This window comes from Callithrix jacchus, chromosome 6 (assembly GCF_049354715.1).
Source record: "Callithrix jacchus isolate 240 chromosome 6, calJac240_pri, whole genome shotgun sequence".
NCBI lineage: Eukaryota > Metazoa > Chordata > Mammalia > Primates > Cebidae > Callithrix > Callithrix jacchus.
Window position 1 is genome coordinate 144399618 of NC_133507.1, and position 24831 is coordinate 144424448.

Genomic DNA, 24831 nt, shown 5'->3' on the forward strand with positions numbered 1-24831 from the left:
ATACCCCTGTGGTCTCAGCTACTTGGGAGGCTGAGGCAGGAGGATCACTTGAGCCAGGAAGGTCAAGGCTATAGTGAGCTGTGATTGCACCACTGTAGGCCATCCAGTCTCGGCAACAGAGTAAGACCCTGTCTTAGAAAAATAAAATAAAATAAGAAAATATAGAAGAATATGCTTAAAATTGTAGAATAGGACACCACTTCTTAAGTAGGTCATAAAACCTAAAAGTCATGCAGAAAGACTGATAACTATACCCAACTTACAGGTCCAGAAGACACCCAGTGTCAAAAAACAGAAAAGGTGTACATTTACAGGAAAAAGATTAACATTCCAAATATGGTAAGATATGAAAAAACTAAAAATATTCAGAAATCAAGATTTTATTTAACATAATGGTAAAAAATTTCAAAGTCCTGCTATAAAAGAGTGGCAAGTGAAAGGTAAAAGAGCTGAGCAGAAAACTGCACCGCTGCCAAGTCTGAGTCTGGCTAAGTATTCAAGTCTTTGCCTCAAAGAACAAAATCCACTCTTCAGCAAAACATAGCAAAGTCAAGACTCTTTCCTAACATAACATTCTATAGTCATCAAAAGGCAATGGACATGAGAAGTAATACAGAACACATGGGAAGTTCTATAGAACACAGTCCATAGAAACCAACGCTAAGATGCCCCAGATTCTGATACTGCCACACAGATTTTAAAGCTGCTACCAAAAAATGTTCAAGAATTATGGAAAAACATACACAAATAAATAGATGAGGAAATATCTGCAGAAAAGAAGAAACTATTTTTTTTAAAAAACAGTGGATTGCAGAGAAGAAAAGTAAAATAACTGAAGTAAAAGACTCGCTAGGCACTTCAAGCCAACACAGAGTAACAGACTAGCTTTACTCCTGCCTGAAACAACTAAACAGCAAAATATATGGAACAATAGTTTTCATGGCACCTAACAGTAGGCAATGTAGGGCAGCAATCCCTGAGACACAGGAGACAAGCGAGGCGAGCCCTGACTATAGGGCAGGAAAGGGGGTCCGGTGGAGCCCAGGAGACTCGCTGAGAGCAAGAGACACAGCTGAGAGTTTGGGGAGGTCAAGGTGGGCAGAGTCCCGGAGAAAAGCAGAGAGGTACAGAGAGAGAGAATTCTGAAGATATGCAGAGGGGCTCACTTAAGTACTGGTGAGGTGAGTACTGATCAGAACATGCAGCTGAGAAAACTACCTAAGGCCAGGAAAGAATTATCCAAGAGAATTAGAGGAAACAGTGTCCACGCTCACACAGACTAAAACTTCACTGCTCATGTAGCAGTGGATACAGTAGGTAAAAGGGTCTTGCCTCAGCAGTAGAGACTAATTAGCCAAAGAAAGAGGCTTAATAAAAATAGAGGGAAAAATAAGAGACCATCCCATACACATAAGCTCCTCCTAGTGTCTATTACCAAACAGGATCAATGAAACCAAAAGTTCATTCTTTGAAAGATCAATACAACTAGCCAAGCATGGTGGTTTAGGCCTATAACCCCAGCACTTTGGGAGGCTGAGACAGGAGGATCAATTAAAGCCAGGAGTTCAAGGCCAGCCTGGACAATCAAGTAAGACCCCTGTCTCTACAAAAAATTTAAAAATTAGCCAGGTGTAGTGGCTCATGCTTATAGTTCAGCTACTTAGGAGGCTGAGGCAGGAGGATCCCTTGAGCACAGGAGTTTTGAGGTTACAATGATCATGCCACTGGACTCCAGCCTGGGCAACAGAGCAAAATCCTTCCTCTAAACAAACAAACAGAAAGATCAATAAAACTGATAAACCTCTAGCCACACTGCTCAAAGGAAAAAAAGAGAGAAGACAGAGGAATGAAAGAGGTGACATCACTACAGATACCACAGCTATTAAAAGGATAACAAGGAAACATTATGAACAACTTTATCTCAATAAATTTAATAACTTACACAATATGGACATATTCATTGAAACATGTAAACTTCAAAGCTTATTAAAGAGGTTAATTAGGATTTACTGACAGAAAAGAACTCTGGTACACCAAAGTATTAGGATGTGTTCAATTCTTCCCCGTAGAAAAAGCTCATGATTTCCAGAAATACCAAATAAAACAGAGCTTAAAGTTAAAGTAAGAAAATGTTTGTTTAGATTAAAATAGCTCCTTAAATAGTTAATAGAGCCAGAGTAGATAATCTAGCTCAACCACTTAAATTACACCTATACTTGTCGAAAATCTTGTGTATTGCTCTAATTTTGAAATTATACTTAAATTGTTATTGCTTTGCTTAATAATGACATATTAGCAAGCTGACATATAAACTCTTTTTATTTAAAAGAACTGGGAATAAACATTATTTGGAATCTGAAAAAAATATTGCTTCTACCACATGCACAAACATGTTTCAGGAAAAAAAAGCCTCATGAGCTTAAGCATATGTGTGATTTTAATTTTTCAGTGTTTTTCACCATAGCAGAAAATGTCTACAGTTCTCCTCTATCCTGTCCCTAGACCATCCCATACACATAAGCTCCTCCTAGTGTCTATTACCAAACTACAATTATTAACAAATAACTGTGGCAGATCGCACACAAAAATAAATAAACAAAAAGTCTTTTTTTTATTTGAGACATATAACTATCAATCATACCTTTGGATCAACATGCAGTAACTTATGTTGTTCTATTTCAGGACCAACACAAATAAGCTTAATATGATAGCTAAAGTCTAAGGTTTCTCATCAGTAAGTATACGGTTTCCATTAGGATTTTCAAATCTTAAATTAGTTCAAGGATTCCCACTGCTACCTTCACTGACATAGAGGAGTTCAGGAATTATATAGGTTTGAAGATCATTGCCTTAAAGGGAGCTGTGCAGGAAATTATGCATAGTAATGTAAAGAATGAATAAGTAAAATTTAGTCATTTAAACTCAAGTTTTATCTGTCAATTTATAACTATTCTCACTCAAAAAGTGAGAATAAGCCAAAATTTTGTTTCCATTTTAAAAACGATATATCATACTTCATCCCCATGGTTTATACTTGGTAGTATAATTCACTGCTGATCTGAACCAAAAAAAAAAACAACAAAAAGCAGGGAAGTCTCTAAGTCCAGGTAATTCTTCTCCTATGCGGTATTCAAAATAGACCTCCTGTTTCTCCATGCATGTACCATGTACAAGCAGTAACAAGTATCTGGCAAAGCAAAGTTAAATTCTCATAATCTGTCACATTCTATTAATTTAGAAATGCTTTGTAAAAAAATCTGCAGAGGAAGAAAGGAAGGAGAGATAGAGAGAAAGAGGGCAGAAGTGGCAAGAGAGAAGAGGGAAAGGAGATGGGGATAGGGAAAGGGGAAGGCAAGGAAGAAAGAAGATACAGCCACAAACCTGCAAATATTCTGATGTAATTTCTCCTGAAGTTCGATGAAGCTGTCATATCGACCTTTAGTAAACTTTATATTTCGGAGAACTGCTGCTACTGCAAAAGGACGTATCTTAGCTGTCTGAAATTCATAATATCATTAGAGGTAGCAAACAGTAAGGCTTTTCTTTGTAATATCTTATAATAAAAGGCATCTGCACTCTTGCCACTGGCATATATTTTCATTCAAACAAGTATACATTAATTTATTCAATCGACAAGCAATGAAGTGGTAAGCAAGAAACGAAGTCACTGTCTTCACAGAATTTACATTTCAGTAAGATTTCTGAAAATGTATTAAATAATTGAGAAAAAGTTTGCTCTTAATTCATATTTTTACCAAAATATCCCCTCTGAAAAATTTAAAATCTTTTAAAATTTCATTAATGTTCTACAATTTACATAATTATATCTCAAATGTGTTTTAAATATGCATTTAATATTATTATCCAGGATTATTTACAGAAAGCAGAGGCTTTGCTCATTATCATTGCTAGGTTAAAATTTTTTTTCAAGAGCTAGGGGCTAAGTATATACTCATTTTAGCAAATGATCAAAGAATATCGCATTTTTTAGAGGCCTAAGCTTTGGGCCAGGCACAGTGGCTCACACCTGTAATCCCGGCAGTGTAGGAGGCTGAAGGGGAAGGATCGTTTGAGTTCAGGAATTTGAGACCAGCCTGGGCAACATGGTGAAACCCCATTGTTAAAAAATACAAAAAATTAGCCAGGTATGGTGGCATGTGCCTGTACTCCCAACTACTCAGGAGGCTAAGGCAAAAGGATCACTTGAGCCTGGGAAGATGTTGTAGTGAGCCAAGATTGCACCACTGCACTACTGCCTGGGCAATAGAGACAGACTCTGTCTCCAAAAAAAAAAAAAAAAGAGTAAGCTTTATTTCTTCTTCTTCCCCACCTTATACAAACATGTATAAAAAAATCTTTTTAAGAAAAGTAAGAATTTATCCTTATTACCTCTTCTGTGATAATCAATTTCTGGATTTTTCCATCAGGCATTACCCGTTTATACACCGGAGCCTTTATCCTAAAATAATATTAAAATAAATTTACTCATAATTAATCAAGACATTATATAATTAATTATATAAACTAATTACATTCTATGCTATGTAGAGGAAGTATACAAAATGAATTAGGACAATGGGCTGAGTTACAGCAAGTCAAATTTTGGCTGAACACGAAAAAAAAAAACTAGCAACCTTTTTAACATCTAAAGTTGTCCAAAAAAGACATAAGATGCCTCATAGTCATGTATTTCCTATCACTAGCATTCCAGCAGAGGCTACAAAACTGTTAACTGAGCAATTGTTTAAGAAGCATTTCAACATCAGCTGAGGGACTGGATTAACTTTTAAGTTAACATAGTTATTCTAACTATGAGATTCTGAGCTTCTAGGGAAAACAGAGCTTATGGAAAATACAGATTCCCTGGTTCCATCTGGACCTACTGAATCAAAAAAGTGAAGACAAAGGTTTGGTAAATGGTGCATTCTGAAGGCATCTCTAGGGAACTCTTATCATAGCGAGAAATTGGAAATCACCGTTTTAAGGCAATGCTTCTCAAATTTCTACATGCTTACAATCAACCGGGAAGTTTGTTAAACCACAGATTCTGACTTAATAGGTGCTGGGTGGCGACTAAGACTGCATTTGTAGTAAGTTCTTAGGTGATTCAGATGCTGCTGGTCCATGGACTCACTTTAAGTGGAAAAGGTTTAATGTTGCTTTCCTAATTGTCTGACCACAGAAAACACAAGGTGACTGTTATAAATACAGATTCTCATTGGGCAGGTTTGGGAAACGACCTCTTAGGAGTTATCCTTGATCCTAAAATAAAGCATCTGATTATCCTACAGGAAACCAACTGGGTCAACTACACATTTTAACCACCTTTAACTTAATGTCTAATTACCATCATTTCACCAATAACCATCACTCACCTAAAGCCCCATAATTTCAGAATATGACCCATCAGTTAGAACTCATTCTTTTGCAGCTGACCAGGTAACACAGAAGTAATCAAAAACAATTAATTTTGGTAGCTGTTATTTTTTTTACTTTATATATTCATTACCCTCTATCTTTTTTTTGTTTTGTTTTGTTTTGTTTTTTGAGATGGAATCTCCCTCTGTTGCCCAGGCTGGAGTGCAGTGACGCAAATCTCAACTCACTGCAATCTCTACCTCCCAGGTTCAATCGATTCTCATGCCTCAGCCTCCTGAGTAGCTGGGACTACAGGTGCATGCCACTATGCCTGGCTAACTTCTATTTTTAGTAGAGACAGGGTTTCACCATGCTGGCTAGTCTGGTCTTGAACTCCTGACCTCAAGTGATCCACCAGCCTCAGCCTCCCGAAATGCTGGGATTATGGGCATGAGCCACCACGTCCAGCCCCTCTATCTTTATTAAACGAGAATAGAGGGGACTTATAAATCTGCTTCATTATAGATCAGGAAATTGAAATGAGAGAGCCCAACTAACTTGCTCGATATCACGGAGCCGTCATAAGATCTTTGGTTTTCCACTTAGGGGCTTCACTCCTGAGCTAAGGGGGTTGCTATCTCTCCCTTTCCTCTCAACCTTTTCAATACATCAAGTGAACTACACATTCCAATTAGATCACTGATCTAATTGATTGAGAAATCACACAAACCTGCTAAAGAATTTTTAAAGAAGCCATAAAAGCATTAACCACCAGTTTTAAAATACGCTCCCCAAAATGGATAGCTATGTCTCAAATTTTCATGGAAGTTTTCAAATGGCTACAAGCTACATGAATCTTATCCTGAAGTGAACCCTCTGCTGACAGCTAAAGTTGTGTGCCTGCACAAGTTTTTTCCTAGAAATGTAAACGTGGCTGCTGATAATGACAAGGAAAAAAAAGAAAATCCAACTTAGCACAGTCTTTAAGGAACACATTTCTTTACCTTTCTTTGAAGACCTGAAGTCCTCGAACCAATCCTTCCAGACACAGGAGATCATATCTATTGGCGGGGACATCAATTTTGTAAAGAACAACATCAGAGGCTCCTGCTGCCTTTATACTACCTTGTTCTTTACTTATTATTTCCTTCTCAGATGTCTAAAACAAGCCAAAAAGTAATGATAAAATTAAATAAACTCTTTTTAAAAGTAAAAAGCTGACAAGCCCTATAAAGCAGTAACTACATTATACATATTTTCTGCAACAAGAACACGGGATTATTAGATCCATGACAAAAACAACATGAAAATATTAAGTGTTATAATTATGGAAGTCAGAAAAACACTTCAACTTTAACTGAGTTAGGATATCTGGCATCCTCAGTCACCCCAGAACAGCACAAATCCATCTAAACAAGGGTCAGCAAGCAATGGCTCCCTGGCCAAATCATACCTGATACTTGTTTTTGTAAATAAAGATTTACCTGAACACAGACAGATCCATTCACATACTATTGATCGCTACTTATAAACTGCAACAGCTGAGTTGTAACAGAGACTACAGCGCCTACAAACCCTAAAATATTTACTATCTGGCCTTTCACAGAAAAACTTTTCCCAGCTCAACCTAAAAGAAAATGAAAACACCACCAAGAACATAAAGTAACAACGACAAAAGTGTCAACGGGGGAAAAGAAAGATAATTCACTAAATAAAAGAAAGGCAACTTCTTATACAATGACTCTAAATCCTGTGGGCACCCAAGTACGTATGGGAATGTGAGGGATAATATAAAAACAAAAGACTTTCAGAGACCATCAGAAACTGGTGAAAATTAGAAGGGATGATAGGTACAGTGGGAAGCAAACTAGTGATGGTAAAGGGATAGTGCAGCAGAACGAAGGCAACTAAGAGGGAGATGACAGAAGAAACACCACTAGAATATGTTTAATGCAGAGGCAAAGAGTCCAGAATATCTCAACCGCTACACTACAGCAGGGTAACAGATTTTCCTAAACATAACCAGTGCAGAAAAGTTACATTCTATTCTTTACGTTTACTAAAGCAGGGAACTGTAAATATATTTCAGAAACTTTCATTCAAAATGCTTAAGAGTTGTATTCCAATTGTAAATGTTACCTTTTAATTATCTGGAAACTCCACTTAACCAGAATTCCTACTATTTCCACCAAAAACAACCTGCTAAAAATGGATTTCTATCAAAATATGTAATGATTTTTGTTTTACACGATGCTCTCCCACTGCCATAATATAAGTATGTCAAATTCTTGCCCAAATTAATAATTACATCCACATTTGCACAGTATGCAGAGGAATTCACTTCCGGCCACTGAGTATTATGTGCCAAAGTCCCACCCAAGGAACCACAGGAGTCTATACAATGCTAGGGCTGTGCAAGGTGCTGCTGGGCTCCAGAAAACATCTACCTCAGGCATCTCAAACTCAGGATACAAATTTTTTAAATTAGGGAAAATGGAAGAGAATGAAGAGGAGGAGAAGGAGAAAGAGGGAGAAAAGATAAGGGGATGGAGAAAGGCAAAAACAGAGGAGGAAGAATTTGAGTTTAAACAACGTTCAATAAATGGGGTCAATAAAATGACTGGTATTTAGTGAAGAAAGCTGAGTCACCTCACAGGAGATATAGCAGATCTCAGGAGGGACCTAAACACAGGGAAGATAATATAATAACTAGAGCAAAAAAGGCATCTGCATTCATGTTTGAACAGTATCCCTTTATCCACAAGGGATATGTTTCAAGCTCCCCAGTGGATGCCTGAAACCTGGCATAGGTTAAACCTTAAGTATGGACTAAACCTTAAGTATGCCTTGTCTCTTCCTATACATACCTATGAAAAAGTTTCATTTATAAATTAGGCACAGTAAGAGACTTGTTAATAATAAAATAGAACAATTATAATAATATAGTATAATAAGAGTTACATGAATGTAGTCTCTTTCTGTCTCAGAATTTCTTATTGTACTATATTCACCTATTTTCAAACCACAGTTTGCTGCAGGTAACTAAAACTGTGGAAACAAAAAAACTGTGTATAAGGAGGAACTACTGTAAAAAAAAAAAGAAAATCTAATTCCTTTGTAAAAAAAGACACAGAAGCTTTTATCTTCTTTCAATTTCATTGTCTCAACTCATACAATGACCATATGGGAAGACTAAGTTTGTCAGTGCTACCTGACAAAAATCTTACAGAAATCAAAAACCACATAAATTTCAGAGCCAGAAAAAAAAAAACACACACACATAAAGATCATATAATACAAACCGCTTATTTCACAAATGAAAAGGAGTCTCAGAGAAACTAGTCTGGACTGTGAGACCCAGGCAGGCAAAGCAACTGTCTTTGTTACAAAGCTAGTAAATGTTGAAACTAGAATTCAAATTATCTAATATCCAGTCCAGCACTTTTAGATCTCACATAACCTCAAATATAATTCTGAGGTGCAGCAAAATTACTAATAGCAACTTATAAACTACAGAAATCTCAGCCAACTTCTCAAGTATATAAATATTAATTAGTATGAAGATGATCTTTCTATAACATTAGTAAGGCAGCAGGAAAAATAAGGTAAGACAATGTACAGTTTTTTGCCTGAAGATTTTTTAACTTCACACCTAAGATAGTGTTGTAAAAACATTGAATGGGTGAAGAAATAGAAGGCTTAGGGAAAAGAAAATACTAACTACCAGAAAAGTATCTTTTAAATTAAAGTATAATATCTTTAATAGAAAATTATTAACAATATTAAAAGGTATAGCCCAGACTTGATTTTTTAAAAATATTTTAATCATTATACCATCAAAAGTCAAAGAAAATGCTTCATCATTTTTATAAGCTAGTCTTCAAAAATTATGAGCTCGTTTTACAAGATCAATGAATATAGTAATGCATTAATACTGGTTAAAGAGGAACGGAGGAAGGTGGTAGAGGCAAAGGGGCTGAAGGAGGAGGCGCCGGAAGTGAAGGAGACAGTGCAGCTCTGGCTGAAGCAACATTTCTACTGCCTCTTGGTCCCTTTCTGTGATGAATTTGCCAAAGGAGGGGGCTTACTTTCATACTGGGGTTATCTAACACATTCTATGCATTTCCACAGCATGAGCCTGATATCATAGTGATTATAGACAGAATAAGGCATGAAACCCTTTTGAGATTTTAGTCAAGGCAACAAACAGAACTGGAGCTTAACCCTCAGAACAAAGAAATCATCATGGCCCACAGATGTTACCATCTTAGTCTAACTATAAGGTAATGGCGATGAAATATAGTACACCCCTGAAAAATAAGCTTATGCACACAATCATTGAAAAACAGACAAATATCCAATACATACAATTTCATCAAGTTCCAGACCAAATTCAAAACATAGTTCATCAAATTCTTCGTCAGCTAGGAAAATAAAAAAGGAGATGGTTAATTTTACTGTGTTCAGCACAAGTGAAAAACGACATACAAACTGCATTTTCTTATTATTTCTAATTCCCTTACGCCAACCATACTGCTAAATACCAGGTATCACATATTATCATTTAAAAACAAACAGGCCGGGAGCAGGGGCTGACATGCGCAGTGGCTCACGCCTGTAATCCCAGCACTTTGGGAAGCCGAGGTGGGTGGAGTTTGAAACCAGCTTGGCCAACACAGTGAAACCCCATCTCTACTAGAAATACAAAATTAGCCAGGCGTGGTGGTACATGCCTGTAATCCCAGCTACTTGGAAGGCTGAGGCAGAACTGCTTGAACCTAGGAGGCAGAGGTTGGAGTAAGCCGAGATCACGCCATTGCACTCCAGCCTGGGCGACTAAAGTGAAACTCTGGCCCAATAAATAAATAAATTAAATACATAAATAAATAAATAAAAGCTTGGCCAATTAAAAAAGAAAAAACTATTACCGGCTTAATTAATCTACACTAATATCAACTGTAGTTTAGGTTACCTGCCCTGGGAAGTTTGCAAGTACATAGAAAAAAACAAACAAACTGTTAAGTAGAGATCAGATATAAATCACATAGCTAGACTGCAACATGGTGCGACCCAAAGCCAGAACCACCCACCTAAGCCACTCCCCGATTCCTGTCTCTCAAAAATTTTGTGAAATAATAGTCTTGTTGTTTTACACTCCTAAGTATTAGGATAATTTGTTATATAGCAACAAACTACTAATACCTGAGATTAACTTGTTATATAGCAATAGATTACTAATACAGACTTTAGTCCCTGGATGGGGGGCACTGCCATAACAAAAATGAAAAACATGGGAATGGTTTTGGAACCAAGCAGTGGGCTTTGAGGAGTGTAAATGAAAACCTAAAGGGCCTTGAAAACGTTATTAAAAGAAGCCTCATAGTCTTTGATAAGGATACAAGTGAGGACCTGGAGGAAAATGAGGTAATGTTACCAGAAAGTGGAAGAAGAGGAATCCTGGTTAAATAGAGACAGAAAGTTTAGCAAGACCATTCCCTGCATTTATGCGGACTGTGAAAAAATCCATGGGGCAATGTAACTAAGAAGATTTCCAACCAGTGTTCAAAGGGCCACCCGGGTTTTTCTTGGGCTTACGTGAAAAAAGAGATAAGCTAAAAGAAGGGCTATTAAACAAAAAGGAGCCAGGATGTTGAGGATTTTAAAAACTCTCATCTTCTCCAGATGTGAAACAATGCTAAAATTAAGAAATAACTTCTGAGCAAAGACCAAATCCAAGGCACTGCCAGGAAAACATGGTCCAAAGATAAAAATCAAGGTTATGACTGTAAAATCTTAAGACTCAGAAAGATCAAAGGTACTAATCGTTCAAACAAAGGGCTGCTATAAAGAATTATAAAGAATGTGCCTCACAAATCCAATTAATCACACAATAGAGCTTAATTAAGAGCACTGTTATCAGCAGAAACTCAATATATTTAAGAGATGTATAGGTGGTGTGGCTTTTGACTAATAAAATGAAAGCCAGTAAAATGCACCAAAAACCCGCAAAGTTTTTAGAAGAAATACACATGCAGAAGCACTGCCAGCTAGAATTGAAAAGGATAGAAATAGGATAAAATTAAGTCTTTGAACTCTCAAAATTCTATTAGCAGTAAGTAGACTGAGAACACTAACCAGCTGTAAAGCACATGCTTTCTAGAGATCACTCAGAGGGGTGGAACCAAGAGCCTACAGGGCAGGGCAGACAGCCACGGAGAATTATCCCAGGCCTTCGGACCTAATCAAGAACATCCAGCATTTGCCACTTGATTTCAGAATTGCCATGGACCAATGACTTCTTTGTGTCTCCTATTTCCGCCCTTTTGAAAAGGAAGGTCTACAGTAGTTATCCTATGTCCATCCCACCACTGTATGTTAGGTATACATGAGGCAGGTAACTGGTTTCTCAAGTCTCTTGGGCCAAGAGTGAATTGTGCTAAAGAAGCGATACTGAAGGAACTACACCCAAGGAGCCACATCCACGTCTGGTCCTGACTGAGATGATGAGAGTCTAGATTTTGAGCAGCTGTTGTAATGGGATGGCACTTCTGAGGGCCTTGGGAGGGGGTGAGTATATTTTGCATATGGGAGGAACCTGAATCAGTGGAGGTTAGAGGGGGAATGGCTGCAGTCAGCCTCCAAGATGGCCTCCAATAATACTGGCCTTCTGGTATTCACACCCTTGTAAAATTCCCTTCCATATTGTGCTAGGATTGGTCTACGATCAAGAGAATATGAGAAGGGCTAGTGTATCACTATCCTATCTATCTTGAGATAGGATAAAGAGTGCTGCTATCTTGAGCACCCTTTCTTACATAACTACTCTCTCAGACCTCTGCATCTGGGGCAAACAAGGTAACATATTCTAAGTAGTCCTACAGAGAAAATAAGGTGGGAAGAACTAAAGCTACTGGCCAAAAATCACCAAGGAACTGAGGCTTGCCAACAACCACTTGAATGAACCTGAAAGCAGTTTCTGCAGACCCAGTTAGGCCTTGAGATGACTACAGATCTGGCAAACACTTCCACCTCAATCTAGTAACAGATCCAGAGCAAAAAACCACCCAGCTAAGTCAATCCCCAATTCCTGACCCTCAGAAACTATATAACAAATGATAGTTGCTTTAAGATGCTAAATTTGGGGATAATGTAGTATGCAGTAATAAATAACTAAATGATACAGAGCTATTAAAATATGCTGAATCCTAATAATCATGTTTTATTCCTGTCAGCTGTATTTCACAGGTTTAGATATAAAGAAAAATCAACAATAAAATCATGATTAGTAATTTCCTCCAACAAAATGACACATCAAGTAACCACACCTTAAGGGGTGTGTGTGATATGCACAGAAGGCTCTGACATTACTGCCAGCCATTACATTAAGCCAGAACAGGACTATAATTGTAGAGCAGTGATAATAAATCAGTTAACAAGAAATGGAGTTGCAAGAGGAAACCACCTGCACAGAAAGTCCATTGAAAAGGTAGCCTAAGGCGACAAAACTGCTCCAAAGGAGTCGGACAAGCAAAATAACCAAAATGGCAAAAGGCTTGAAAGAGACGTACAATTGCTAAGCAAAGAGGCGGTGAAAAGGAAGGTGAGGACTGGTAGAAACAATGACATTTCACTTAGAAAGCAACTCTTGGAGGGACTAAAAAGAGAGAATGTGGATTTAAAAAGCGTGATCGAGACATTATCTGAAAACAAGAAAAAAAAGAGGAAGACTGAAAAAAACAAGGGTAAGAAACAAGATGTATCCATATTACTTGGAAACCACATGCTTTGCTGAACATGCTTTTCCAGTTCTGACCTCAACCCAGTTAAGTTTCAAGAAAGAACACAACACATGTAAACTAATGAGGAGTGTTGTTTCTGATCTCTGGAAAGTGTATCTCAATAAATAACGTCAATCTTTCTGATTCTTTTTTTTAAAACAGGGTCCACTTTATGGCCCAGCCTGGAGTGCAGTGGCTTGATCACTGCTCACTACAGCCTTGACCTCCTGGGTGACCTCCTAGGTTCAAGTGATTCTCTGGCCACAGCCTCCCAAGTAGCTGGGACTACAGGTATACACCACCACACCCAGCTATTTTTGTAGAGACAGGGTTTTGCCATGTTGCCCACTCTGGTCTTCAACTCCTGGGCTCAAGCAATCTGCCCACCTCATCCTCCCAAAGTACTGGGATTACAAGCATGAGCCATGTACCTAGCCCTTTATAGACTGAGTAGCTAACAAACACATATTTATGAAAAACTCACTCTTAACTGATCACTAACAATATGAAAAAAAAAGGGGGGACAGAATATGTTAAAACATCAAATGATAGTAAATAGGTTACAAATCTTACCATTTTTAAGAACTTGGATTATTTCTTACTTTCCTAGAAATGGAGACTGGGATGGGAACTAATTATAGACATTTTGAACAAATATTTACCACCTACCATCTTACACAATTCAGGTATACAGTTTGAGATTCTTAATCCAAAAATCTGAAATCCAACGTGCTCCAAAACCCAAAACCTTTAAGTGCAGACAAGATGCCACAAGTGGAAAATTCCACACCTGACTCCATGTGACTTGTCAAAACACAGTCAAAACTTTGTTTCACAGACAAAAAAATTATTTAAAGTATTCCATAAAATTAACTTTGGGCTATGTATATAAGGTATATATGAAATATAAATCAATTTCATGTTTAGACTTGGTTCCCAACCCCAAAATATCCCATTACAATTATGCAAATATCCCAAAATCCAAAATCCAAGCCGATTTTGATCCAAGCATTTTGGATAAGGGATTATCAACTTGTACCACATCCCATTAGTGAGAATATGGTTTAGAAGGGCACTTAAGAAATATGAATATTAAATAAAGCAATTAGGGAAATAGAGCCAAGTACAAAGGGTAAGAGTAATGCAATACCCTTGTATTTCCTTTACTTTCATGGATTTATGACAAAACTTGCAGAGAATGTCACATTAAGAATAGGTACTACCTAAAAGTACACACTTAGGAAAGATTTTTAAACAGCTTTAGGCCAGGCACAGTAGTTCACATCTGTAATCCTAGCACTTTGGGAAGCTGAGGTGGGTGGATCACCTGAGGTCAGGAGTTAGAGATCAGTCCGGCCAACATGGTGAAAACTTGTCTCTACTAAAAATCCAAAAAAATAGCCAGGAGTGGTGGCAAGTGCCTGTAATCCCAGCTACTTGGGAGGCTGAGGCAAGAGAATCACTTGAACCTGGGAGGCGGAGGTTGCAGTGACTGGAGATCATGCCACTGCACTCCAGCCAGGGCAACAAGAGTGAAACTTATGTCAAAAATAAAATACATAAGCAAACAAAAAAGTCTTTCTTTTCACGGTAACAGTAATATATTCTAGGAAGTGGTGGCTGTCATTAAACCGATTAGGCCTTTGTTATCACACTGAGCCCTAAAAACAAAAAACAGTTCTCACAAACCATTTGCTGTACAGCCTTTAGACAAGCTAAACATTATGGGTTGGGGCAGCTGCTACAGCTCTGTGGTAACTGAAAACTGCACTTCTTATCTCCCTCCTTTTTTTCAATGGTTGTGTTTTTTAGAACTGAGTAAGAGATGAAATGTAGAATGAAGTCTACGCTCATCGAATACTCCTCATTCAGGTCTCAAATCAAATGTTACCACCCTATCTAAGGTTGTTCTTGGCACAACACCTTTTCTTTCCTTGATGGCATTTAACATTATCCGAAATCATTTTATTAACGTGCTGGTTAATTTTCTGCCTCCATCAGACAGAACGTGGACCTGTGTCATGTGCACAGCTCTAGTCCTAAGCTCTTAGAACAGTGCCTGACACATAACAGGAGCTCAGGAAACATTAATAAAACGAAGACAGATGGAATGTCATTCTCCACTCTGCTGCACAAACCTCTCCTCCTACCCCCGAGTTCGCACAGCGCTCTTTTTGCACTAAACTGGCTACGCTTGGGATGCACCCCGGGTTTCCTTCCTGTTCTATTCCCTGGCTTGGATGTCGGTGCCAGGTACTCTGTGGCAGATCACTGAATGAATGACACGGCGAGTCAGGCACATGCAGGTGATGCAATGGCACCGCTGCGATGCCGGTTCCGAGGCTACCACAGCCCAGCCGGACAGCCACCATCATCATCCCTCCCGTGTAAAGTCCGGCCGCCCGGGGCCAAAACCTTCGGGAAGGCATGAATGTCGTCACATTGCCCTTTCGGAGGGAGGCCCAGCTTCCGAGAAGAGGAGTAGGGCCCAATGTACAGGGCCGGCACTCACTGTAGGTGCGGCCCAGAGCTTGGAAGAGCAGATCACGCTTCACGCTGACAGTCGGCATGGCGAGTCAAACTCACTGCGCCTGCGCGGCAAGCTGGCCCGGGCTTCCCCAGTGAAGGGTGTAGGACCCGGCTCTTCTTATAAGAGCTGTCTTGAATATCGCCATTCTGCCGCCAACAGTTTCTGTTCTCTTTTTAATCTAAAAACATTCATCTGGCCATTATCTAGCTGACTAAATTTATCTATATGGCACTAATAGCTTAAAAGCTTGTAGGAGAGATATAATTGGATACAGCTGGCTAGGATTTGTCAGGCATTATAATGGACTGACCCCGAAGTCCCAGCTGCTTCCGGCGCGCTAAGGGCAGGGGACGCCCAACCAGATGGGCGGGGCGAGAAAGGGGCGTGTCCGGGAGAAGACTGGGCCAACACCTGGGAAATCTTGCCGAGAGGCGGTGGAAATGCGAGTGGAGGAATTTAAGGTTCCCGGAGAGAGGTTTGCAAATCCTGGCGGCGGGAGAGGGAGGGGCTGTTAACAGACCTCAGCTTTTACTTCATTCTTTAATCTCTCCTATTCTCGTGTAAGTGCTTTGTTTGAACCTTGCGGCAGCTCTATAAGGGAGGCGTTGTTAGAGACCTCTTTTTAGTCTATTTGCTTAATACGCTCTGCTGTCAGTGGCCTGTGCTCAGCCCTTTGAGAGCATTAAATTTCCTCCTTAAAACAACCCTGAGTGTAATAGGCTGAATAACTGCCCCCCAATAATATCAGACCCTAATCCCTACAACCTCTAAATGTAACTTTATATGGAAACAGGGTCTTTGCAGCTTAAGTTAAGGATTTTGAGATGAAAATTATCCTGGATTCTAAAGACACACACTAAATGGAATCACAGTATCCTCATAAAATCATAAAAGGGAGGTAGAGACACGATGTAGCCATGGTGGCAGAGATCGAAGTATGGCAGCCACAACTCAAGGATGCCAGCAGCCACCAGAAACAGAGAGACAAGCACACACTGGGGCATGGGGGTGGGAGGGAGGAGGCGGAGCAGGGAGCATCAAGAAGAGCTAATAGATGCTGGGCTTAACACTTAGGTGATGGGATGATCTGGGCGGCAAACCACCATGGCATACATTTACCTGTGCAACAAACCTTCACATCCTGCACAAGTACCCCTGAAATAAAGAGACAAGGACAGATTCACCCCTAGCCTGTGGGACAGCCCTATAATGCGCACTGTTTTGAACCCAGTGAAACTGATTTTGGGTTTCTGACCTCCAGAACTGTAAGAGCATAAATTTTTGGTTTAAGTCAGCAAGTTTGTGGTAACTTGTTTCAGCAGCCAAGGGAAACTAATACATTAAGGTAGGTACCATTATCCCTGTTTTACAAATAACGAAAATAAGGCACAAACTGGCAGTTGAAGCGGGAGCCTTGCCCTTATCCTTCCTACTGTACAGTGAGTGAGGGCTTCTTCCAAGGTCCTTTACATGAAGGAACAAAAGCTGAACCACATTTAGGTCACGCTAACTATTAATCAAGCAGTTTTTCCTGTACAGTGTTAGCTCCCCTCCATGGCTGCAGGCAGTTCTTTCTCAGTGACCAACATAACAGATTGGCAGCACCCCATAAATGGCAAACATCCCTGATGCAAAATACAATTTTCTATCTAAAATTGGTGCTTTGTGCCAAATTAATAAAGGACTAGTGCCAAGTGCAGTGGCTTACATCTGTAATCCCAGCACTTTGGGCGGATCAGAGGCCAAAGTGGGCAGATCACTTGAGGTTAGGAGTTCGAGACCAGCCTGGTCAACATGTGAAACCCCATCTCTACTAAAAATGCAAAAGTTAGCTGGGCAAGGTGGTAGGCACCTGTAATCCCAGTTACTGGGCTGGCTGAGAACTGAGAATCACCTGAACCCAGGAGGCAGAGGTTGCAGTGAGCCAAGATCATGCCACTGCACTCTGGCCTGGGTGAAGGAGCAAGATTCTGTCTCAAAAATAATAACAAAATAATAATAATGATAAATAACTAAAGGACTTCCTGCTGAACTGCTCTGCTTTGGGCAATCCAAAGTGTTCTGTGGCTTCTGAACCTCAGTTTCCTCATCTATAAAATAGTTATAGTAATATACACCTTAGAGAATTACTGTGTCATGCACCTATAATTCTAACACTTTGGGAGGCCAAGGTGGGAAGATTACTTGAGCCCAGGATTTCAAGACCAGCCTGGGCGACAGAGTTAGACATTGTCTCTAAAAAAAAAAAAAAAAAAAAAAAAAAAAAATGAAAACTTATCCTGGCATGGTGGCACACACCTGTGATCCCTTATACTCCAATCACTTGAGCCTGAGAGGTCAAGGCTGCAGTGAGCCATGATCGCACCACAGTGCTCTAGCCTGGGTGACAGAGTGAGACCTCGTCTCAAAAACTAAAAAAGAATTATTTTCAGAATTTGAAATAATGCTTATAAATAACTAGTGTAGTTCTTATCACGTCAGAGGTCCTGGAACTAGGGCAACTGTCATTATTGTTTTTTACCCTCCTAGTTAGTTTTCTGCTAGTCTCAGACTGCCAAGGGACATTCTGTTCTCATCTCTCCCATTCCCCAACTGACCCCTCCTGCTTTTTATCATTGCACACATTACAGGTACTCTGTCCCTTCTTTTTGAGAAGGTAAACTGTTAGAAGATTCTAATGGAAAAGAGGAAACTAGGCCACTAGGGCTCATCAGAAATGGCATTAGCTAACTGAAAGGAAAGGTACATGGAAAATGATGAGCTTGTATATCACAAAATGTAGGTACAAATGTAGGTACATGCTTCTTTCATCTAATTTTGGGGCCAGACTGAAAGCAGGGATGAGGTGGCAGAATTTCCTAGGAATGAAAGACGAACTGGACAAAAGACATGAAAAACTCTCAGCTCAGTAGAAATTAAGGAATGCAAATTAAAATTATAAGGACATACATGTTTATATCTATGAGACTGGTAGAAATCTTAAAGTCTGAAAACAGTAGATCTTGGCAAGAATCTGGGAGTAGAAATTGATATGAACTCTTTGGAAAATATGGCCTTACCTAGAAAAATGGGGCATGTCCGTATCCTACTACCCAGCAATTGTACTTCTAGGAGTATTCCCCAGAGAAACTCTTACCCATGTGCACCAGAAGACTCAAGTAAGAATTTTCATGGCTACACTGTTCATTATAGCAAAAAGCTAGAAACAACCCAATGTTTGTCAATAGTAGAATAGGTAGACAGTGATGATAAATTTATGCAATGAAACACCAGCTGTGTAAACAAATGAACTACACCTGCATGTATCAACTTGGATCAATCTTACATTGTAAATTTGAGGGAAAAAATGTAAATCACAGAAGAATACGTATCATGTGATGCTGTTAATATAAACACTAAAAACCAGGCTAACCTAAAGAGTATATTATTAGGCATATATAAATAGAATGGTAAGCCTATAATAAAAAGCAGAGGATGACACACACAAAATATGAGACTAATTAGTTCTGAGTGGGATGGAAGGGCTGCAGCTTGGGGTGTTGGAATACCTGTATTAGTGAGAGCTCTCCAGAGAAATAAATAGGAAATAGGTAGACAGCTATTTATTATGAAGTAATGTCTCACGCCATTATGGGGACTGAGAAGTCCCACAGTCTACCATCTGTAAGTTGGAGACCCATAAAAATCAGTGAAGTAGTTTGATGCCCTGAGAGCTGAAGAGGTGGTGATATAGATGCTGTCTCAAGGTCTGAAAATCGGGAGAACTAAGAGCAGGGAAAGATCTATGTCCCAGCTCAAGTAGGCAGACAGAGAGTGAATTCAGCCTTCCTCCCCCTTTTTATTCTCTTCGGGTTCTCCATGGATTGGATCATACCTACCCACGTTGGGGAGAGCCATTTGCTTTACTCAGTCTATCAATTCAAATGCTAATCTTGGACAGGGCAGTGGCTCATGCCTGTAATCCCAGTACTTTGAGAGGCCAAGGTGGGCAGATCACTTGAGGTCAGAAGTTTGAGACCAATCTTGCTAACATAGCAAAACGCCACCTCTACTAAAAATACAAAAAATTAGCAGGCATGGTGGCAGATGCCTTTAGTCCCCTACTTGGGAGGTTGAGGTAGGGGAATCACTTGAACCCAGGAGGTGGCGGTTGCAGTGAGCTGAGGTTGTGCCACTGCACTCCAGCCTGGGCAACAGAGCAAGACTCCATCTCAAAATATAAAAATAAAAACAAATGCTAATCTCTTCTAGGAATACCCTCACACACCCAGAAATAATGTTTAATCAGCTACCTGGGTACCCATTAGCCCAGTCAAGTTGGTACATAAAATTAACCATCACAATACCCAAGCAGTTTTAAAAATATTGGTAATGCCCTGCTTTATCCAGTATACCTTTATGGATGTATTTTTAAGCAAGTAAAGACGGAGGTGGGAAACAACAGATGAGTGTGACAGTCTGTTTCAGTAGTGGGGAAACATGAATGTTGGGTGGCCTATAGCTGAGCAGAAATGCAATAGGAATACTTGCATTTGATTTCACTTAAAGGGTTTTTTGTTTGCTTGTTATGATTTGTTTTTTTTTTTTTCCTTTGAGATAGAGTTTTGCTCTTCACCCAGGCTGGATTGCAACGGCGCCGTCTCGGCTCACTGCAACCTCCACCTCCTGCGTTCAAGAGATTCTCCTGCCTCAGCCTCTCAAGTAGCTGGGATTACTGGTGCGCACCACCACACCCAACTAATTTTTGTATTTTTAGTGGAGACGGGGTTTTACCATGTTGGCCAGGCTGGTCTCAAACTCCTGACCTCAGGCGATTCAGCTGCCTCAGCCTCCCAAAGTGCTGGGATTACAGGTGTGAGCCACTGTGCCCGGCGGATAAAGGGCTTTTAAAAAACTTGAGCATTTCCCTTTTGCAGCCATCACCAAAGCGGGAGCGGCCAAAATGAAGTTCAATCGCTTTGTGACTTCCGACTGAACCAAGAATTGAAAAAGCCATTTCAATGCACCTTCCCACATTCGCCGGAAGATTAGGTCTTCCCCTCTTTCCAAAGAGCTGAGACAGAAGAACGACGTGCGATCCCACCCCGTCCGAAAGGATGATGAAGTTCAGGTTGTCGGAGGACACTGTAAAGGTCAGCAAACTGGCAAAGTAGTCCAGGTTTACAGGAAGAAATCTGTTGTCTACATTGAACGGATGCAGGGCGAAAGGCTACTGGCACAACTGTCCACATAGGCATTCACCCAGCAAGGCGGTTATCACGAGGCTAAAACTGGACAAAGACCGCAAAAAGACCTTTGAATAGAAAGCCAAATCTCGCCAAGTAGGAAAGGAAAAGGGCAAATACAAGGAAGAAACAATTGAGAAGATGCAGAAATAAAGTAATCTTATATACATACAAGCTTTGATTAAAACTTGAAAACAAAACAAAAAAAACTTTATTATTCTTTTCCTTTATGGATGAAGAGGTTTAGGTTATGTTTTAAACGGTCTTCCTTAATCTCAAGATAATGATGATGATGATGATGATGATGATGATTATTTTGAGACGGAGTTTCACTCTTGTTGCCCAGGCTGTAGTGGAATGGTACCATCTCTGCTCACTGCCACCTCCGCTTCCCGGGTTCAAGCGATTCTGCTGCCTCAGCCTCACCAGTAGCTGGGACCACAAGCACCCACCGCCACGCCTAGCTAAGTTTTGTATTTTTTTTTAAGTAGAGACGGGGTTTTTGCTGTGTTATCCAGGCTTGTCTCAAACTCCTGACCTCAGGTGATCCACCTGCCTCCCAAAGTGCTGGGATTACAGGTATGAGCCACCTTACCTGGCCTATTTTTTTTTTTAAGTATGTTTCTCAGAGTACTTAAATGGTTTTTTGTTTTGTTTTGTTTTGTTTTGTTTTTGCATTTAAATCTCAGATCCTTCTGAAATTTGTTTTGGTTTTGGAGTAAATGAGCCTGCTTTATTTTGGTTTTTAAATAATTCAGTTAATATATTATTTGTTAAATAAGCTTGTTTTTACCCATGTATTTGAAATATGTTCTTTATCCTGAGCTATCTATTCTATTGCCAGTACCAAGCTTTTTCAATTATTATAGTGCTATAATACATTTTAACCCTTGGAAAAGTTAGTAAGTTGGTGTCCCTGTCCCTTCAATGCCTTCTTTTGAAATCTTTCATGGTTTTTAATCTCATGTTCATTTTTCTAGATGAACTTTAAGTTTTTTCAAGTTCTGGAAAATGTTCTTTTATCATTTATTAGGAATCAAACATAATTTGTGGATTATCAATCTTTCCTGAGTGTGCCAAGCAGTGGCCCACCTTAGGCCTTTGAAGCAGCACTTCCTTCTGCTTGAATATTCCTACCCATAGATTCCTACAGAGTTAGATCCCTTGGCTCCTTGAAGACTTCCCAGAAAAGCCTATCCCTGACTATACTATTAGTTATGGTTAAGAGATATTAAATGTCTCTCCCTGGTAAAACATGAATCTGTAAGGGCAGAGATTTTTGTGTTTCGTTCACTAATACATGCTAAGAATCTCAATCATTGCCTGGCAGAGAGCAGACCATCAATAAATATTTGAAGATTTTTTTTTTTTTGAGACAGAGTCTCTCTCTGTTGCCCATGCTGGAATGCAGTGGCGCAATCTCAGCTCACTGCAACCTCTGCCCCCCAGGTTCAAGCAATTCTCCTGCCTCAGCCTCCTGAGTAGCTGGAATTACAGGCATGCACCACCATGCCCAGCTAATTTTTGTATGTTTAGTAGAGACTAGGTTTTACCATATTGGCCAGGCTGGTCTCGAACTCCTGACCTTGTGATCCACTTGCCTCAGCCTCCCAAAGTGCTGGGATTACAGGCATGAGCCACCGTTCCCAGCTGTATATTTGAGGTTTTAACATTAGGAATACTTGGTATGTTACCTTTTCTTTTTGTAAATATATACTTTAATATTAAAAATGAGCAAAGAAAGTGAGCACCAATTAAATACAACAAACAAAAAGAGAAGGGAATATAAATTAAAACAACAATGAAAGTTACAGATATTTTCTCCAGGGAGACTGGCAGGCATTAAAGAAACCAATCGTATCAACCCTATGTTGGCAAAAATTTAGGAAGTTGGCACTTTAACTCCTGTTGAGAATATAAGTAACAGTTTGACAATACGAATCAACATTTTAAACATTTTTTCTCTTTATCCTGAAATTCTACTTTTATGATTATTCTAAGGAAACAGTGAAACAAGTCTTCCTCTCTTTGTAATGTAGAAAATTTTGAAACAACCTAAACATCCAACAATATGAGCTTGATTAAATAACATATGATACCTTTATGCAATAAAATACTATGCAAACATTAAAAATGATATTAGTTATCTACATTTTTAACGTTATAAAAAGTTCAATGTACTTTATTTTATTTTGGAGATAAGGTCTTACTCTTTCACCCAAGCTGAAGTGCAGTGGCATGATCATAGCTCACTGCAGCCTTGATCTCCTGGGCTCCAGCAATTCTACACCTCAGTCTGAGACCATAGGCACACACCACCACACTTGGCAATTTTTTTTTTTTTACTTTTTGTAGAGACAGAGTCTCATTATGTTGCTCAGGCTGAACAATATACTTTAAATGACTAATTTTTTGTTTTACAAATGCATGTATGGCTGAGCGCAGTGGTTCATGCCTGTAATCTTAGCACTCTGGGAGGCTGAGGTGTGCATATCACTTGACGTCAGGAGTTTGAAACCAACCTGGCCAACATAGTGAAAACCTGTCTCTACTAAAAATATTTTTAAAAATTAGCCAGGTGTGGTGGTGGGTGCCTGTAATCCTAGGTACTCAGGAGACTGAGGCATGAGAATCACTTGAACCCAGGAGGTGAAGGTTGTGTGAGTGGAGATTGTGCCATTGTGCTCTAGCCTGGGTAACAAGAGCAAGGCTCCCTCTGAATATTGAAAAAAAGCTTGTGTGTATATGAGTGTGAACAAAAATAAAATGGCTGCCATGATATATAACAGAATGTTAACAGCCACTCTCCTTGGGTGGTGAGATTTTTTAAATTGTATCTTTTATTTTACAGAATTGTAACTAGCAATTATTATTTTATTATGAGGGAATAAAAGGCTATTATAAAACACAATAATGCTCACTTCTTTTCCCTGCCTAATCAGACATTGGTAGATTGTCCAGCTTTCTCATTAGTACCTGGAATCAGAGCCTGAACAGGTGGATTGTTTTTTGCCTGTAAAACGTATAATCAGCTCAGAGGAAATTTCGGAAATTATTTTGTCACTTTCCTGTAATGCTTGTGGGTTGGCTACTAATTGCGAAAGCCATTAGGTCTGAAGTTCTTCTGACACAGATCCTAAATTGCAGTTCGAGGTAAGATGACATTTTAAACTGGAGCCACAGATAGTTTAAGGGGCATGTTGATACCGTGTAGCGCTTTCCTCTCCAAAAGTGAACATTCTCTGCTTGCAGCCTCAGTTTCTTCATTCACAAAATGGAGATCATATTCCATCTGAGGGTTGTCAGGATAAAGTATGTAGAGACAATTTGAAACCTTCAAAGTGCTATTTGATTAGTAGATATTTATTTGCAGGTAATTATCCAGTATATTTACCCAAGTGATTTGAGACTAGGACTTGTTTTTGGTATGAAGCTTTGTAAAACTTGAGATGCTGTCTCCCAGAGGGTGAGACGGGGCTTTCAATACAGCTAATAGATGATAGAAGTTACTATAGCTGGCCTTGCTTTTACTTGCTGTATGTTCAAAACTGGCTCTCTATCCAAAATCTTATATGCCTTTCTTGTAAATTTCCTTGGGCAATCTGTAGATTACCCTGAAACTTTTAGGACATAACCAAAGTCCATTTATGTTTTTGGGTTTCTTTTGCTAGATCCATCTAGAACCAACAAGGGCTGCAAGCAAGACCTCACAAGAATCAGTTTAATCAGCACTAGGAATTTGCTGAAACAATGGTCATTTTAAACTGGATTTTTAAAATAAACCCATTAGACCATTTTATAGTATTGACCATTCCCTCATTCTTGAAATTCTCCTTCCTTAGCTTTCCTGACTCCAGGCTCCTGATTGGCTCCTTGGATTTTTCTATTGTCACTATGTGAGAGGCAATAAAACATAGTATTGAGTTCTATCAGTCACAGA

The 24831-nt window shown here is 39.3% G+C and overlaps 1 protein-coding gene and 1 long non-coding RNA gene across 5 annotated transcripts in view; one reads left to right on the top strand and one right to left on the bottom strand.

The window, feature by feature from the left end:
* FARSB (phenylalanyl-tRNA synthetase subunit beta) overlaps nt 1–15725 on the bottom strand; it is a 78469-nt gene extending 62744 nt beyond the window's left edge. For 2 of the 3 annotated variants that reach the window (XM_078328680.1, XM_002749831.7), the window contains exons 1-5: nt 15649–15725; nt 9727–9782; nt 6363–6517; nt 4390–4459; nt 3382–3497 (exon numbers count right to left, since the gene is read on the bottom strand). In XM_078328680.1, the coding sequence (XP_078184806.1) occupies nt 3382–3497; nt 4390–4459; nt 6363–6517; nt 9727–9782; nt 15649–15706 (455 nt within the window). In that variant the 5' untranslated portion in view covers nt 15707–15725. The remainder of the gene's footprint in view (nt 1–3381; nt 3498–4389; nt 4460–6362; nt 6518–9726; nt 9783–15648) is intronic. The other variant, XM_008999570.5, reaches the window with a different exon arrangement.
* Nucleotides 15726–16039: 314 nt separating this feature from the next.
* On the top strand, nt 16040–23802 carry LOC144576717 (uncharacterized). Of its 2 annotated transcripts, none has more exons than XR_013519123.1 (2): nt 16040–16226; nt 20583–23802. It is a non-coding gene; the product is annotated as an uncharacterized LOC144576717 (long non-coding RNA). The 2 variants fall into 2 exon arrangements; XR_013519124.1 differs by having other exon boundaries at nt 16040–16141.
* Nucleotides 23803–24831: the final 1029 nt, after the last annotated feature.